The sequence below is a fragment of the Notothenia rossii genome (genome assembly GCF_949606895.1).
Source record: "Notothenia rossii genome assembly, chromosome: 1".
NCBI classification, from domain to species: Eukaryota; Metazoa; Chordata; class Actinopteri; order Perciformes; family Nototheniidae; genus Notothenia; species Notothenia rossii.
In genome coordinates this window covers 66,754,013-66,772,882 of record NC_136912.1, presented here as the reverse complement: position 1 = coordinate 66,772,882, position 18,870 = coordinate 66,754,013, and the positions used below count along the sequence as shown (strand labels likewise).

Here is an 18,870-nt window from a genome sequence, read left to right as displayed (position 1 = left end):
ACAACACACCATATAAAAACATCACACAACTTATGAACTTTTAAAACCAACACAATAACTTTATAAAACAAACAAAAAACAGTCTTCTGTTAAAAAACTAAATTTAAACTATATTTTTCGTTTCTTTTAAACATGTAAAATAAATATAAATTATATAAACAAACAAATAAATAAATATAGGCTCAAGCCAACTTAAATATTTAAATATCAGTGCAAAAGTAAACAGGCCTACAGAGAAGTATTCTCAAAATGAAAATAAAACTTTCAGTTTTTTCCTGAGGTCGGAATGCAAACAAAAATGATAAATATACCGCAAAACTTAACTTAAACACTTCAGTTGAACGAACAAAGAACGAAAACTATAAACTACAAAACTATGGTGTTATATTAGGCTAGGCCACTAACTGACTTTCAGGGTTTCCCTCCGATCTTAGTCTTCTCATATTAATAGACAAGAACACAAGTTTGTCTGTGTTGTCCGGGAGAAGTGAGCACCGTGTCTTGCTCACAATGAAGCCGGCTTTGGAAAATATGCGCTCCGATGGCGTGGATGTGGAAGGGATGGAGTGGATGCGCTTAGCTGCTCTGGCAAGCTTGGGATAGCGTTCCTCATTCATTTCCCACCAAATCAGTGGTCCCTTGTCAACCTTGGTTCGGTCCTCCAAGTATGTCTTCATTTCATTTTTCTCTTCTTCCGTCTGTTGATCTGCATCAAAGGCCATCAGCATTGATATGTCCTGCTGCTTTTCCCTTTGCCTCTTTGGTGTGGGCTCACTTTCCTCTGCGCCGCTAATGTCCTCTCTCTGAGCAGTAGCTTCTTCTGCTGGAGATAAACTCTCAGGCAGATCCCACACCGTTGTGTATGCATCGTCCCGTTTCTCTGCACCGAGGAATGACAAGCTCTTGAACCGTGGGTCAAGGACTGCAGCTTGAATATATATGCTGCCCTCCAGACTCCCTGTGAGCTCCCACCTTTTGTCGATTTCCTCTGTGATTTTTTTGTTAACTGCCTTCACGGTCGTGCTGTCATCATCACGACTCAACAAGTGGCGCCTTTTCATGTTGACGAGCATCGGCAGCGTAGCAGACAGAGATGCGTTTATATCTTGTGAGAGCAGCTCGTTGAGGGTGATCATGGGCCTCAGCACGGAGACAATGTCCTCCGCTGTCCTCCATTGGGCAGTTGTGAGATCCAGATCTCGGTCAGACTGGTGGGTGGTCCCGGGTTCTGAAAGCACAGCTGTAACCGGATATCTCTGTTCCAGAAGACGCTGCAGCATTGAATAAGTGGAGTTCCATCATGTGGACACATCTTGTATCAGTTTGTGTTCAGCCACATTCTGTTGCTTCTGTTTCAAAGTGAGAGCTGCTGTTGCCTTGGCACTTTTTTTTAATTTTCCCACAAGGCGTCTGGCAGCAGCAATCACTCGGCAGATGGGATCTAATTTAACAGCCGCGTTTATGCACAACTGCAAGGTGTGCCCCGCACAACGAATTCCCTGGACATTACCCCAGCACGGGTTTTGAGATAGCTGTTTAGCGCACAACACCATATTAGCGGCATTGTCGTGTACCACAGCAACCCTCTTTTCTGGCGGAATCCCAAACTCCTCCATCACTTCTGCTATGTTGGCAGCCGTGTGGCTCACCTCCAGCACTTTAGTCTCCAACACGAATGAATGTAATTGCCATTTTTGGGAAATAAAGTGTGCCGTCACAGTCATGTAACCATCCATTTGGTTGGAGGTCCATGTGTCAATAGTGAAGCTGAATGCTGTGCAGGCTTTAAGTTTCTCCAAAAGTACCTGTTTGGTCGTGTTATATTTGTTTTTAATGGTGTGCATTACGGTGTCACGTTTGGGTACAGTGTAACCCGGTTCGATGAACTTCATCATCTGTTTGAACCCTTCCCCCTCGACAATGTTTACAGGTCTCATGTCCAGTGCCACAAAATCTGCAATTTTGTCGGTGATTTCTCTCTTTCTTTTCTCGGAAAGAGGGGGCTTCAAAACGAGTGTTGTCTGTGAGAGTTTCAATGGCGGCTGCGAAGATGAAGTTGAGGTAGATGCGGTGGCCCTATCAACGTATAGTGGATGAGCCTATTGAGAGAAATGCACATTAATTTAAGTTTACACTAAGCCTAAAAGCCCATAATATGACAATACATTTTATCTAACAGGCTTTTTATTAAGGCTAGAGCCGCAGAGCGTCCATCTTTTAATGGCTTGAACGGTACTTACATGTTTCAGGTGATAAGTCATGTTTGTAGTTGATGAAGGATAGGAGAATATTTGCTTGCAAAGTTTGCATATCACCTTGTTCGGGTTGTCTGTTACTTTTTCGAAATGCTCCCAAGCTCTTGATTTTACGCGTGACATGGTTAAAACTATCAGCTTATCTGACGTGAAAACAAGTGACTCACTGTCACCTCCTGTTTCCCGGTATTTTTCTTTTTCTTTTTTTCGGCTACCAACGACCAATTAAATCTTGACCGACCAAAGACTCTTTGGCCGACTAACCTTTGGTCGACTAATCGGGGGGCAGCCCTACCCACATTACACCTAAGGTCAGAAGAGCTTTATTGAACAGCTGGTCTTATGTCTGTGACCCCTCCTGTTGTTCATTGATAAGCCTGAAACATGCACTTGTCAAGGTTCAGAGGCACATTTTGCAAATATGGCAGTAGCCATCGATCATCTTAAGATAAGATAAGATATACTTTATTGATCCCAAGTTGGGAAATGTTTTTGTTACGGCAGCATACTACTTTGTTCTACTCCACTACAATTCAGAGGTTAACCTGGTATTTTTACTCAACTACATTTATTTTAGTTACTTTGCAGATTCTGATTAATGATGTGATGATAAACAACCCTTAAATCAGACCTTAGTTACACCTGAGTTAAATTCAGGGAAGGTGATTGTCAATTGCCAAAATAAACTATGCAATATATTGGACGTTAAGTACTTTGTTAGACTTCATATTTATCTGTGGATAATCCCAACGTTTTTTTCTTATTTAAAAGAAGACCTTAACTTAATGTATTCTTTAATGTTTAAATAAAGCCTTATTAGTTTGTCTGTTTTGCACCTCCTCCTGTTAATATCTTTGGACGTCCTGCACTAAACTGTTTTATTGTAGAGATCACTACAGTATCTTCTTGATATTTTCTATTCTATATTTCTATCATGTCTTCTACTTTCCCCCAATTTTGTATGTAGGCTACTCTTAATATTTAAATCAAATAAAACTTATTCAACAATAAAATTCAATAACGTGCTTTAACCACTAGGCGGTGGAGGTTAAAAAACCAGTGGTGTAGTTAAAACATAATAATATCAAACAATATGAATATTAACTTTATTGTGAAATTAACACAGAACGGTAAAGGAAAATACAGTTTCAGTCTCTCGATTTGAAGCTTATGCATTGTACCACGAACCTGTATAGACCTGTAACAGTCAACTGCGTGAGGAATTGGAAAGGTAGTTCAGTAAATAATATCTTTAAAAACTACAAAAAAATCCCTTTCTATCAGCTGTGCACCATTATTGTGTAAATATAACCTATGTACCAATTGGATCAAATATAAAAGTCAGCCGAATTAGTGTTGATACTGCAAGGAGACGTATTGTGTGAAAATAAATGGAAGATGTTGTTTAATTGCTAATATATTTATGATCCATGTCACGTATTCAGTTTTCGCAGCATTTCTTACAGTTTGTCAAAAGGTCTTCTGATCAGGGCTCTATAAATAAGGCCACAGCGAGCGAACTAAGGGGGCTGAGCATGAGGGCGAAGGCAGCGGCTGGAAGAGTCAGGGGGCCGGGACAGAGGGCGAAGACCGTTGCACTCAGGGGGCCGGGCTCGAGGGGCACTCAGGGGGCCAGGCTCGAGGGCGAAGACCGCGACACTCAGGGGGCCAGGCTCGAGGGCGAAGACCACGGCACTCAGGGGGCCAGGCTCGAGGGCGAATGCCGCGGCTGGGGAACTCCGGAGGACGGGAAGGTAGGCGCTGACGGGACAGCTCCGGAGGACGGGCAGGACCCGGTGTCGGCTGGACAGGAACCGGAGCCGGTGGGACAGGCGTAGACGAGATCCTGGACATGACATGGGCTGGTGTCAATGGGACCCCGGATGGAGCAAGGGCTGGTGTCGACTGGACCACCAACGCAATAGGGCAAGGAGTAGGCAGGACCCCCGGCGGGACAGGTGTCGCCAGGATCCCCCACGGAAGAGGACAAGGAGTTGGCAGGACCCCCGGCGAGACAGGTGACGGCGGGACCCCCAACGGAACAGGACATGGGGTTCGCAGAAATCTCAGCGGAAACCCCAACGACACAGGACATGGAGTTGGCAGGACCCCCGACAAAACAGGTGTCGGCTGGACTTCCAACGGCACCGGACATAGGGTTGGCAGGACTCCCGCCAGAAGAGTTGTCGGCAAGGACCCCGAGCGGGACAGGACACAGGGTTGGCAGGACCCCCGGCAGAACAGTAGTCGGCGGGGCCTCCAACGGCACAGGACATAGGGTTGGCAGGACCCCCGGCAGAAGAGTAGTCGGCGGGGCCTCCAACGGCACAGGACAAAGTGTTGGCAGGACCCCCGGCAGAAGAGTAGTCAGCGGGACCCCCAACGGGACAGGACATGGAGTTGGCAGGACCTCCAGCGGAACCTCCAACGGCACAGAACATAGGGTTGGCAGGACCCCCGGCAGAAGAGTAGTCGGCGGGACCCCCAACGGGACAGGACATGGAGTTGACAGGACCTCCAGCGGAACAGGACATAGTGTTGGCAGGACCCCCGGCAGAAGAGTAGTCGGCGGGACCCCCAACGGGACAGGACATGGAGTTGGCAGGACCCCCAGCGGAACCTCCAACGGACCAAGACATTGGGTAGGGACTTGAGAGGGGACTCGAGAGGTGACTTGAGAGAGAACTCGAGAGGAGACTTGAGAGGAAACTGGAGAGGAAACTGGAGAGGGGACTTGAGAGGGGATTTGAGAGGGGACTAGAGTAGGGACTAGAGTAGGGACTAGAGTTGGGACTAGAGTTGGGACTAGAGTTGGGACTAGAGAAGGGACATGAGTAGGGACTGGAGAAGGGACTGGAGATGGGACTTGAGTGGGGACTAGAGAAGGGACTAGAGAAGAGACTAAAGAAGGGACTTAGGAAGGGACTAGGGAAGGGACTAGAGAGGGGACTAGAGAAGGGACTAGAGAAGGGACTAGAGGAGGGACTTGAGAAGGGACTTGAGAAGGGACTTGAGAAGGGACTTGAGAAGGGAATTGAGTAGGGACTAGAGAAGGGACCATGGCAGCTGGGGCCGGAACTAGGGCTGGAACCATGGCTGCTGGGGCCAGAACTGGGGCCGGAACCATGGCTGCCGGGGCCAGAACTGGGGCTGGAACCATGGCTGCTGGGGCCAGAACTGGGGCTGGAACCATGGCTGTGTGGGTCGGTACTGGAGCCGGAACCATGGCTGCTCGGGCCTGTACTGGAGCCCAAAACATGGCTTCTGGGGCTCGGGCTGCTAACCTGGACTTGCGACCCCTTCTCTTAGGAGCCTTTTGGAGGCTCCGTGGACCTCCAAAAGCCAGACGAGTCCCCGAGAACGGCTCCTGGACAGGAGCAGGAAATGGGGAAGAAGCAGGGGTTGACTCCAGACGGAACATACCGAGACGTATGGTGTCAGGTTGGGAATTGGGAGGCAGGGGGCTAGCATGCCGGGGGCTAGCAGGCCGGGAAACAGGTTTGACCTCAAAGCTGCCAAAAAAGTCCTCCAGCCATTCGGGTAGCAACTCCCTCAACCAGGGCCTTGAGGTTACCTCCTGGCATGCCGCAGAAATAACTGACTGCCTCTCTTCACTACTGGAGGCATATCTAAAGTCATTCCCCAAGCATGTCAAATTGTACTTCACCTCGTACAAACTTTCTGCTGGGTCCATTCTTGGTTGGTTCATTCTGTCAGGGTTGGGGAAAAATAGGACCCAAATGCAGATTGAGGAGGAAGCAGGTTTCAAAATGAAACAAAAGGCGAGCTTTATTAAACAAAAGCTGAACAAAAACAAGAATCCAAGAACAGGTACGAGGTAGCATCCAAACAAAGTTGGCTGTGACCAATACGAAGGGGGACATGAACGACAAACAATGAACCAACACTGAACACAGGAAGAGACAAGACTAAATACAGGGAGGGGTAATCACGAGACGAGAAACAGCCGGGCAGGGGAGGAGAAACACAAGGGCAACAGGTGAACACAATTAGACACACCAGGGACACTAACGACAGGGAGGACAGAACAGCAAAATAACCCCAAAACTAGACACACAAAAACTCAAACCCTGACAGCTGTTATGTGATGACTTCCAAAGAGAAAAGCAAGAACACTCGGAAATAAAGTATTATTTTATATAAAAAAAATGTTTTTCAGATTTCATATCGCATAAACACTATATCCCGGCCCGCATTGCGGCTAAAACAATCGATGTTTTAGCCTATCAAAACCTCTGAAAAAAGAAAGGTGTCTTTCAGAATCAAAAGAGAAAAACCTATGGGAAAAACACAAAAACATTGTACACAATTTAAACCAATAAATGTCATATAATTAACGAGGATAAACTGATGTTTTTTAGTTGATGAGTACTGCAGATATCACTGTTAAATAATTTGATCATTGGTTTTATTATGAAAACGTCGATACCGGAAATACTGTTTTCAACCCGTAACTTTACATGGAGGCTGCCGCATACCTCAAGTCATCTTTGTAATATCTATCAAACTTTAGATCCTACATATCGACTGGACATGGATTCTAAAAGTACAATATACACTTCTTGCTAAAAATCTAATCAAAAAGCGTTTTAATGGGCAAACTACAGTATCCTACAATTTAGAATTTTACAGAGAGGGTTATTTGTGAATAAACGACCATCTGTAACGTTAGCATTCAACGGGAGCACTAGAGGGCGAACAGTTTAAAACGTAATTATAGGTCGTATTACAGTTTTTCTCGATAGCTAACACACATTTTTTTTTTAATTGCTCAGTTTCTCAGAACACTCAACACAATTCACAAAACCACACACCCAAAGTGCAAAACACCTAATTTCTCCTGCTAAGTGAAGAACTGCACTCAAAACCACATAAACACTTACCAAATGCAAACTTTTGCACCAAATATAACACACTTCATTCATAATACTAGATGCAGTGTTGAAAGTGTGCCGGTCCTACCCGGTCCTTAGTACCGGTAAGAGATTTCCAGGCGGTCCGGAGGACCAGGAAGAATTGACAGCTTCACCCGTGGAATTTATACTACGAAGGGCAGATATTTTGGTTTGGATTACTGGTCTGGGGGAAGCTCGCGAGTGTGTGTGTGTGTGTGTGTGTGTGTGTGTATACGTGTGTGTGTTTGTGTATTTTTGCGTTTGTGCGTATTGTGTTTGTTTCCCGGGGAAAACACTAACGAGAAACACCGGCTGCTGTTATGCCTGCTGTGACCTCAAGTTACTCCGTTCTCCGCTTGTAATTATGCCGTTACAAGCTTCTAAGTTGTATTTATCATCTGAATTTGCCGAAACAAGTTTCATATTCTGAAAGCCAAGACTTTGTTTATTTAAAACCAAACAAAACACCCGAACCCCGAAAAACAATTTTTTTACGCAAATCCACGTTTATTTTGAAATGAGCCGTTGCGACTTCCGACTGATTTCGATAGAGCGGGTCACATATTAGCTTTTTTTCCACTTGATCAGAACAGCGGGAGGAGAAAAGAATGGAGTGACTGAATGACAGCTAGAAAATTAGGCTACTTGGTAATTAAAGCAAAAATGCAAACGACGATTCTTCAGAGGTTTAAGAGAAAGGAGAGAGATGAAGAAACTCAGAATGTGCTTAAAATTTGCAAAACAACGCCCACAGATGACACAGGTGATGATGCTTATTTAGCCCAGAGAATGGACATGTTACATGGCCATGATGAATATAATAAGTTAGCTAACTAGCAAACTGTATATCTCTATATGGGGTGTCCAACCAGTCGATCCCCAGTCGATCTCGAGATGTCTAAAAGTAGAACAACAATATTCTGTTTTATCGTTAATGTCCTACAACAGGGGTGGCCCAACTTTTTGGCTCAGGGGCCACAATGATGTATCAATGTGACAGCCGGGCCGGGGGGCATTGTTTGGTTCCGTCTTGATTCATGTCGGGCTGAGGGTTGTTTTAATCTCATTCTCCCGCACACGGGGCGACGTCCATGCGCAGCTGCGACGACCAGGGAGGAAGGGACTTTTCGCGGCGCGCACGGCGTGTGGACAGTGGGGGATAACATAAATAAAAATTGGATCGTTGTATTTTAGACTTTAAGGCTTTTTAAGATCAGCGGGGGAACCCTGGCTCATTTATACCAATATTGGACGGGCCGCATTAAACACATCAACGGGCCGCATGTGGCCCGCGGGCCGTAGTTTGGCCACCTCCAGGCCCGGTTCTACGGGGGTGCATAAGGGTCCCAGTTGAATGTTATGCACCCTCACTTGAAAAAGAGAAGGGAGTGCAAAATATTACATATACAATAACAATAATAATAATAATAATAGTAGTAGTAATATGAAGAAGAAGAATATAGTTGAAAATAAAATAAACTGTAATTGTGTTCAAATATTGTGGTCAAATAACTATAGTTAATAACCCCCCCCCCCCCGTCAACGATCGCCGCCGTCTTGGTTCAAAAAAGGTTGGGCACCCCTGCTCTATATAGTCAATGGCTATCTTACTCAGAACACAACATGTACACAGTATACTATTTTAAAATTAAATATTTTGCTTTGATATCTTCTATTTTAATCTGCACATTGTGGCATACATTTTATTTTATTAGTATTTTAATTTATGTAACCAATATTCAGAAAATTCAAAGAAAGACAGAGACTTGTACATTTTTGACTGTCTGCTGAATTTAGTTATACATTTGTATTCTAATTTATAACAGTTGAGGCCCAGAGGGAGGAAGAGGAGACTCAGCCAGAAGAAGTGGCAGCAGGTCCCTCAGAAGCCACCACAGGTGATGCTAGCCCTACTGCATACCCTTCTATATGGAAAGAAGAACAATATGAACAGTTCAAACAGAAAAATGAATGGATGTATGCTCACAATGGAAGGCTAGGCTGTACCCCATGCCATGATGTGAAGGATCTGGGTGTCATGGCATCCCGTGGTGTTAATATTGCTATTCAGTGGGCTGATGGAAAGATAATCCCAGCTGGTCAATCAAGTGATGTCCAGCTTTCATCACTGCGCAAAAAAATCCGTGAACACAAGAACTCTGCAGCACATAATGAAGCAGTCAAGATTATTCAGACAGCAAATAAAGATATTCTTCTGAACATGAACGCGAGTAGTGAGGAGTCTGTGTTTGAGTCTACTGCCAAGGTATTCATGACAGCCTATTATGTGGCCAAGAACAACAAGCCTTTCACAGATTTTGAGATTCTGATTGACCTGCAGCATGCAAATTCTGCTGATTTGGGGCGTGTTTTGCATAGAAAAACTGTCTGTGTTGACATAATTGAGCATGTGTCATCACAGATGAAAAAGGAACTTCTAAAAAAGATAATAGAGACCAAGAGCAAAATCACAGTATTGGCTGATGAGTCAACCAGTGTTGGGCACAAATCAACACTAATTGTGTTCCTGAAGGCTAGTGTTGATGGAGACATGGAGCCCATTGCCTTTCCGTTGGACCTGGTTGAGCTGGATAGTATGTCTGCTGCTCATATCAAGGAACAGATTATGGGTTGCTTGCTTAAAAATGGCTTCACTGTTGAGTTGCTGAGAGAAATCCTCATTGGATTTTGCAGTGATGGGGCCAGTGTCATGCTGGGAGTGAAGTCAGGTGTTGGGAAGTTGCTCCAGGATGACTTCCCAGGCATCATACTATGGCACTGCCTTAATCACAGACTGGATCTTGCTGTTGACCAGGCACTGGATGTGACAGGGGGAACAAAGGACTTCCAGGCATTCATGGACAGCCTATATTCATTATATAGCCAGTCACCAAAAAACATGCGGCAGCTGAGTGAATTTGCTCACAACCTGGACATCGCCCTCAGGAGGATTGGAAAAGTGTTCAGTGTTCGCTGGGTAGCTTCTTCATGGAGGGCAGTCTCTGCAGTTTGGCAGTCTTATCCAGCCTTGGCACAACATTTCCGTGAGCCATCAGAGGATGATACAAGGGACAGCAGAGAGAGGGCCAAATTCAAAGGTCTGCTTTCTTTTTTTTTTCCATTTTCTTTTTTTATTAAAGTAAAAAGAACAAAGAACAAAGGGATGTAACATAGATGTACATGGTATGTTGGGACATCAGCATCTGGGTTTCTCGATACAGCAGCAATAACATATTATACATATATACAGAACAGTGAGATCTCAAGAATCAAAATAGCCTAAATAAATAAAACTAACAAAGGTAAATAACACCATCACAAAAAGACAAATCTAGCAATTACTTAAGTCCACGAAATCTGGCCGTGACTGTTGTACATAGGAGACCCATACTGACCACAGCTTAATAAATCTGTCCATTTGTAGGCGAAGTGAAAAGGTAATTTTTTCCATTATGTATACTTCATTAACTATATCCTTCCATTCCTCTATTGTGGGGGAGTCAGGATGCAGCCAGTGCCTCGTGATGGTTTTTTTACAAACAGATATCAGAATACTAAATAAATAATTGTTGAAGTGCCCTGGGTGAAAATCATTTTTCCCTAAAATAAAAATGCAAAACTGGAAAGGTATTTTCACATTAAATATACTTTCCAATATTTTGTGTATCTCTAACCAGAAATGTTTTATGACTGGACAATCCCAGAATATATGCCAGTGATTTGCATCCTGACTCCCACACAGTCTCCAGCACTTTGAATCCTCTCCTGTGAAGTGTGATTTTTGCTTTGGGGTAATAAAGAATCTAATTAGACATTTCCATCCAAATTCTCTCCATGTATGCGAGTTGGTGCATTTCCACTGAAAGATGCAATATTTGTGCCATTCCTCCTTCGAGATCTCAAAATTACCTTCATTTTCCCATTTATTTTTAACATAGTCTGTGGAGTGAGATTTTTTTGCCATGAAGCCTTTATACAGTCTGGATATAATACCTTTGTTTAACTTTGACATATAGGCTCCTAAAATTTCTTTCAGCACTGGGCCATCCATATCTGGTGGGTATTTTTTAATAGTTTGGTCAAAATAATGGCGTAGTTGTAGATACCTATAAAAGTCTTGCTTTTCCAGAGCATATTTTTCTCTTAAAGTTTCGAAATCTTTTAATTGTCCCTTATCCGTTATTGAGTAAAATGTTGTTATTCCTTTGGCTATCCAGTTTTTAAATCTTGAGTCCAACTCATTAGGCTTGAAATCTTGGTCATAGGCGCACCATCTGAGTATTCTTAGTTTATCTAATAATTTATATTCCTGTCTAACAGAGTTCCAAATTTTAAGTTGAAATCTTATCCATGGGTTTTGAGTGCTGTTTATAAATCTTTCTAAATCCTTATTGCCTAATATTGCCTGAATTGGGGGGTCCTTGATCAGTGACAATTCTATATCTTTCCACCTGGCATGGTAGTCTTGATTGCATAAGTTCAACAATGGTCTAATTTGAGCCGAGTAGAAATAATCTTTCAGATGTGGTACCGCCATACCTCCTTCCTCCTTCGGCAGTTGTAACGTTTTGAACCTAACCCTGGGTTTTTTCCCTTGCCAAATGTACCTGGAAATCATTTTATCCCACTCAGAGAATTGCTTTGTGGAGATTTCTGTGGGGAGAGCCTGAAACAAAAAAAGAAGTCGTGGGAGAATGTTCATTTTTACTGATTCAATTCTTTGGGTAAGACTCATGAAAGGGTTGGAGTTCCATCTCTGTATATCTGCATTTATTTTGGTCAAAAGGGGATCATAATTAATCTTTGCCAGTGTGGAGACATCTTTTGGAATCAGCACACCCAGGTATTTCAGTGAAGTCTGGTCCCATTTCAGATTACATTTATCTTGCAGTTGTTTAGGGGGAGTATAGTTTAATGTTAAAATCTGGGTTTTCTGAACGTTTAGTTTATATCCTGCATATTTACCAAAAGTGTCCAATAGCTTAAACAGTTCAGGAAGTGAGCTCGAGGGTTCCCTTAAATATAGCAAAACATCATCTGCGTATAACGCGGTCTTGTGTTGTTCTCCCTTTATGATGATGCCTTTAATGTCATCGGTCTGTCTTATCCATTGGGCAAGGGGTTCAATATAAAGTGCAAAAAGCAATGGCGACATTCCGCAACCTTGTCTTGTGCCTCGTTCTAATTTAATAGTGTCTGATAGGTACCCATTTATTTTTATCCGTGCAGTTGGATTATTGTATAGTGTACTAATTCCTCTAATAAACTCTTCGTGGAATCCAAACCTTTCCAAAACTTTATATAGAAACTTCCAACTCACAGAGTCGAAGGCCTTCTCCGCATCCAGGCTGACCAATAAGGCTTGTAATTTATGTTCCTGGATATGACTCAATATGTGTAACGAACGTCTAATATTGTCATGGGTCTGTCTCTGTGAGATAAACCCGGTCTGGTCAGTGTGGATAAGCTGGGGAAGAACCTTTTCGACCCTCCTGGCAAGAATTGAGGTGAATAGTTTGTAATCGGTGTTAAGAACTGAGATTGGTCTATATGACCCGCAATCCAGTCTGTCCTTTCCTTCTTTTGGTATAACAGAGATAGTAGCCTCTCTCCACGATGGTGGGATTTTTCCCTCTTTTAAAGCTGTGTTGAATGTCCGGAGGAGGCTCGGTATTAACTCAGACCTAAAGGTTTTATACCATTCGGAAGAAAAACCATCCGGGCCAGGTGATTTGTTTGCTTTTAGTCTAGAGATCGCCATATTCAACTCCTCCTCTGTTATTGCAGTTATTAATTTTGTATTTTGGTCTTCTGACAAGGTAGGTAAGTTGAGAGAATCTAAAAATTGTCTAGTTTGCTCTTCACCCTCCAGGTGTGGCTGTGTATATAATCGTTTGTAATACTTTTGAAAAGTCATTTTTATTTCGTTTTGCTTATATAGAACAGTTTTAGAGTCTGAGTCTCTAATTTTGTAGATCGTGCTATCCGCCTGTTGCTTTTGGAGTTTCCTCGCCAGAAACTTCGCAAATTTTGAACCGGATTCATAATATTTTTGTTTTGTATAGATCAGCTTTTTTTCTATTTCTTGTGCGTACAAAATATTTATCTCATTCCTAACTTCTTTTAGTTTTGAGATGAGAGTTGTATCTGGCTCCTTTTTATGTTTTGTCTCAAGCTCTTTTAATTTTCTGTTTAATTCTGATAATTTTAATTGTCTTTCTTTCTTTTTATACGCACAAAAAGACATAATTTTGCCCCTAAAAACGGCTTTCAGTGCATCCCACACCATTTCTGAGCCGACCTCCCCATTATAATTTTCTTCTATGAACATTTTTATTTCTTCTTTCATTCGTCTATTAAATTGTAAATTGTTTAGAATATTTGAGTTTAACCTCCATAGTGTATTTCCAGGGTTATTACTGATTTGTAACGACAACGACAGTGGAGCGTGATCAGACAAGTCAATATTACCTATCTCACAGTAATGTATCCTATGGCGATCTCTTTTAAAAATGAAAAAGTAATCGATTCTGGTATAGACTGTATGTGGATGAGAATAATGGGTGTAATCCCGACCTGTTGGGTAGAAGTCTCTCCAGAGGTCTATCACACCCAGTTCTGACATGAGAATCTTAAGTTTCTTGTGTAGGGAGGTCTGGGTGGATCCTCTTGAAGAGTCTAGTCTAGGGTTAAGGCGTACATTCCAATCCCCTCCACATACAAGAATACCTGTTGCTTCTGTCATTAGTTCAAACAATTTTCTATAAAAGGTTAGATCACTTCCTGGGGGGGCATAAACATTCAGTAGTGTTATTTGGACCCCTTCTATCTTTCCTGAAATTAATAAATATCTTCCCTCCTTGTCCTTTATTTCTGAGAGATGTTCAAATGAAAGTCTATGAGATAATAAGATGGCTACACCTCTCCTGTGGCCTGTTTTATAAGATGAATAATACACTTTAGAAAAACCCATTCTTTTCAACTTTTCATGTTCGGTAGAGTTAAGGTGCGTTTCCTGTAAAAATACAATGTGTGCATTCTCTTTTTTCATCTTACTCAAAATCTTACTTCTCTTGGTCGGATTTAGAACCCCGTTTACGTTAAATGAAATAATTTTAAAGTTATGGTTATCAGCCATGGTCTCCTATGGGTGTTGCAGTTGTTAAGTTTCTCCCTGAACAGTGACCAGCACTCAGAACATTGTACATCCCTGTAACTCTCGTGAACATCGAGAAATTAACATAGTAATATAACAGTAACAGAATAATATGAACCAGAATGTCATTACATTCCTCAAAGTCTTTTGCTTCCAATATTGAGGCTCGTTCTAGGTGAGCCTTTGAGGGGCTCGAGATGTTAGAGCACCCATAAAGGGAAAGCCTGCTCTTTAATAAGAGTAGGGCCCCTTGAGATGGCTGCATAACGGTCACAGTCATAACTGAAATAACTAAATGTGTCAAAGGTGGAAAATGTCCGTTATTAATATATTGGCATCCCAACAATTTTACATAGTTTAATAATAAGATGTAGGCGTAGTAACACTTCAAAACAAACCAACTTAATCTGTAAGTAAATAGTAGTATAGTAATATAATGTAAACAGGTGGTGACTGGAGTAAATAACAGAAAACCACAGACTTATCTGCATCTCAGTGATTCAAAAAACGCTGTCATTCATCTGCAGAGGATCTCCGTTGGAATCCCTGCAGTTTGTCTTTGTACCGGGACCGGGAGGTTTTCTCTCTGTTATCAGCCTTGTCCGGAGCTCCGGAGCGCCGGCTCCCGGCCACCTGCCAGGTGGACAGGAGTTGAAGCTCCCTCTGGTCCGGGTCGGTCGGGGCAGGTACGACGGTGACTGGAAGTCCCCGTGAAGCCATGTCTTCTGTCGCCTCTGTTGCGCTCTGATACAGGCGGGTGCCATCACTGTAGAAAACCCGGAGTCTTGCTGGATAGGGCGTCTGGAACTTCAGCTTTCTCTCCTTTAACATTTTCTTCACTTCAGCGTATTCGATGCGCCTTTTAAGGATTGCAGGCGGGTAGTCGTGGTCCACATAGAAGCGGGCATTATTGTAGAAAACCTCTCTTTTCTGCCAGGCTTTGCGGATCACCTCTTCTTTGATCCTGTAGCTCGCGAGCTTGGCAATGATGGACCGGGGCTTCGTCTGCGAGCCGGTGGCTCTTGGTGCCGGCACCCGGTGTGCCATCTCCACTTTGAGTTCCGTATCCTGTGGGAAATCCAGCGAGTCCCTCAGCAGATTTTCCAGGAAACCGGGGATGTTGTTACCCTCTGCCTCTTCTGGTATCCCATAAATCCGAATGTTGTCTCTGCGAGCCCGTCCTTCCTGGTCTATCAGTTTAGCTTCCATGTTGATCTGGCGCTGTAAAAGCCGTTTCAGGAGCGTCGTTGCTGCTATTAGTCCTGATTCTGCTTCGCCAATTCTCCCCTCGGCTTCATCCAGTCTGTTGTTTGTTCTACGTAGCTCTTGTTTTATCTCTGTAAGCTGTTGTTTGTTGTCCCGTCTGAAGTCCTTCAGTTCGTTCAGTATGCTTCGTAAGCTAGCATCAACCGGCCCGTCATCCTCGCTACTGTCCTGGGTCGGAGAGCCAGCGACACTCCGGCGATCTTGCAGTGTCCGTTCATCCATGTTTTCGGTCATAGACATAATTTTCCTACTTCTTGTAGCAACCCTGTCTTCCATCATGTGCAAAAATACACTATTTGATAATATCTCAGTTGTCTTCAGGGTTATTTTAATAAACCGTTGGGGAGCGCGAAAATCAAGCTGCCATCTTGAGCGTGACCCGGAAGTCAACCCCTCAAAGGTCTGCTTTCTAAGCTGAGCTCCATCAACTTCCTGAAAAGTCTTGCACTGATGGCAGATGTTCTGACTGAACTTAAGAACTTCTCAGAAATTCTTCAGAACAGGAAGACCACACTCCCAAAGGCCCATGACATCATGACGACGTATGTCAAATGCATAGAAAGTTTCAATCGCTACCCAGGACAACATGCAGTTGATGCCAGTCAGGCAAAGGAAGTGATGGAATTCAAGGGAGAGGATTTAAGAGTGGGCAGGTCTCCCATCATTGACTCTGCTCAGTTCATCCGAGCAGTGGCAGACAATATGAAAGAAAGACTCTTCACAACCAAAGCAAACAGAGCACAGGCCAGTGTTGCAGCCAACCGAAAAGAGGCTTATAACAGCCTTATCAATCAAATGGCAGTCTTCAACCCTGACAACTGGGACCATGACAATCCTCGATTTGGAGATAATGAGGTGAGGGCTTTGTGTGATGTCCTACATGTGAACCAACAATAGGCCCATCTTGGATTCACAGAATACAAGGCCAGTGGAGGAAGAAACATTCCCAACAAAATGAAGAAGTTGCTCATGGCAGTGGACACACTGTCTCCAAGCAATGCTGACTGTGAACGGGGGTTCAGCACAATGAATAACATCATAACTGAGTATAGGAGCAAACTTACAACAAAAAATGCAGCAAATCTCCTCTTCATCAGCTCTGTGGGACCACCATGCAGACAGTGGGATCCACTGCCTTATGTGAAGACCTGGCTGGGCAAAGGAAAAAGAGCAGCCCACTCAACAAGCTGCATGGCTCGCCGGTACACAGAAGAGGAGAGCTACTTCAGCCCTCTGTGGAAAATGTGGAAAAGTGTGTAGTTTACCTCCCTCAACATGCCTTGCTAATGGTCTGTTAAGTTTTGACACAAGTTGTATGCACAATTGAAAATAAATAATTGACTATACATATTGTCAAGTGTTTCTAATTTCTACCCCATAAAGGCATTACACATTTGAAGTTTGTGTTCAGGGATGCATGAAGCTGGGGGCGGGAGGAGAACAATATGAACCAATGAAGGTCGGGGTAGCATTATAGTACCTGCAAGAAATTCAAACCACTTTCACCCCTGACTAGATGGTTTAACCACCCAACTACACACTGCTGAGCATAATCTAAAGCACGTTCATCTGCTATGGGCTATGCTCTGTACATAGAGGTTTCTGCAGAGAAAGATTGCTTGAGTATACAGAAATACAGTAAATGAAGAAATACAAATGAGTTGTTGAAAAAAATCATATTTTATTAAAATATAACATTGTGCAACATGCATCTCAGCACATAGTTACTATGCTTCGGATCTCTCTAAGTGTGATGGCATTGTTTGCCAAAACCCAGTTTGTAACTGCTGCTTCCTGTGCCTCATTGAAAATCCTTAGCCTTCCACCTGTGACCTGCACCTCTTTGTTTCTCAGTCCTTCAGATAAACAACAAAGATATCATGGTTGGTCAGTGTCTGTGTTGCATAACAGTAAGTTTACCACAGTACATTGTGCAGGATGTTTGTACAGTTATAGTATGCAACATGCCAACAACTCAATTACAGTAATGAAGTAAATACGTTTCACACAACAGATATAAGCACTGATAAATCATGAATTATGCAGAGCTACAAACTGGTAACCAACCTGTTTTCAAGTCTAAGTGTCCGGATTACAGAGGCAACAGTACATCGGCTTAGATTAGGCTGAACCCTCTGTCCAGCCTCTCTCATAGTCAAACCATGGCTGATAACATTTAATTTAATTAGAGAGTACTCTTCCTCCTCCTCTCACTCTCAGCCCACCTCTTCCTCTTCCTCTTGCTTCCATGTTGGCTTCCATTGTTTCTGTAAGAAAGTACTCAACTGTGGTCTTTTTATAGTGCTAACATCCTGATTGATGAGCCAACAATTATGCAGGTATATCAGGTGTTTGGTCAGGTGGAACGTGTTTCTTGATTATTGGTCCATGTGTGAGGCATTTTGAATATCAGTGTTTTAATCCTGCTAACACGTGACTTTATGTCAGATTCCTGTGTCTTACGTCGAGAAACGTGTGCAGTGGTTTGCAAAAAGTGCCATGTTGATTTGCAAATTGTGTGAAAAGCTGAAAACGTGTTTAGAGTTTTGGAGATTTGAGCCGATGTTTTGCTCTTTGAATGTCAGTTAAAATAATTGCGCTTTATGTATAATTTTAGTGTGTTAGCAATCGAGAAAAACTGTAAGCGCTTGAACAAACGACACATTTGGTCGTTTGAGTTGGAGGACTTGTTGGTTCACACATGAGTAATCTAGATCATTAAAGTAATCTTACCCCTAGTTTCCACCGGGTCCGCCTGCGGCGCGTTATGGCTGCGCCGCGGTTTTGGTCCGGCCTCCTCCGGCGTCATACCCTACCCGGCGCGTTTCACGAGCGTTTCAGAAGCATTACGGAATGGGAGCGTCGTGAATGCCGGCTCGCAGTTCTTGTTGATTTGGGGGGTGGGCCAGATACTGTCACCGTTCCACTTCCTGCCCAACATTACCTTACGGCTGCGTCGCGTCGAAAAATAAACTTCAATCCTATTTCGAGCGGAGCCCAGCGGGGAGACGCTTCTGGGACGCTTCTGAGCCGTAACGCGGCGCGTCTGGTGGAATAGCACCCATTGACTAGACTGGCCGCGATCCTAGCGGACGCCGCGGCACAGCCGCAACGCACCCGTAACGCGCCGCAGACGGACCCAGTGGAAACTAGGGGTAAGTTCATGCATAGCAGAGGAACTGATAAATATGATAATACAGCTTTTTTCAATTAATAAAACACATCTTTTGAAAGCAGGGCTTATTTTCTCAAAACACTAAACACAACTCACATCCAT

At 43.4% G+C, this 18,870-nt stretch overlaps 2 protein-coding genes across 3 annotated transcripts in view; both read left to right on the top strand.

The window, feature by feature from the left end:
- LOC307037200 (E3 SUMO-protein ligase KIAA1586-like) overlaps nucleotides 1-16,945 on the top strand; it is a 131,588-nt gene extending 114,643 nt beyond the window's left edge. For both annotated transcript variants that reach the window (XM_079677978.1, XM_079677977.1), the window contains 2 exons: nucleotides 8,998-10,269; nucleotides 15,994-16,945. In XM_079677978.1, the coding sequence (XP_079534104.1) occupies nucleotides 8,998-10,269; nucleotides 15,994-16,490 (1,769 nt within the window). In that variant the 3' untranslated portion in view covers nucleotides 16,491-16,945. The remainder of the gene's footprint in view (nucleotides 1-8,997; nucleotides 10,270-15,993) is intronic.
- Nucleotides 1-18,870, top strand: part of LOC307037327 (interferon-induced protein with tetratricopeptide repeats 5-like) — a 122,437-nt gene that overhangs the window by 4,740 nt on the left and 98,827 nt on the right. The window lies entirely within an intron of this gene.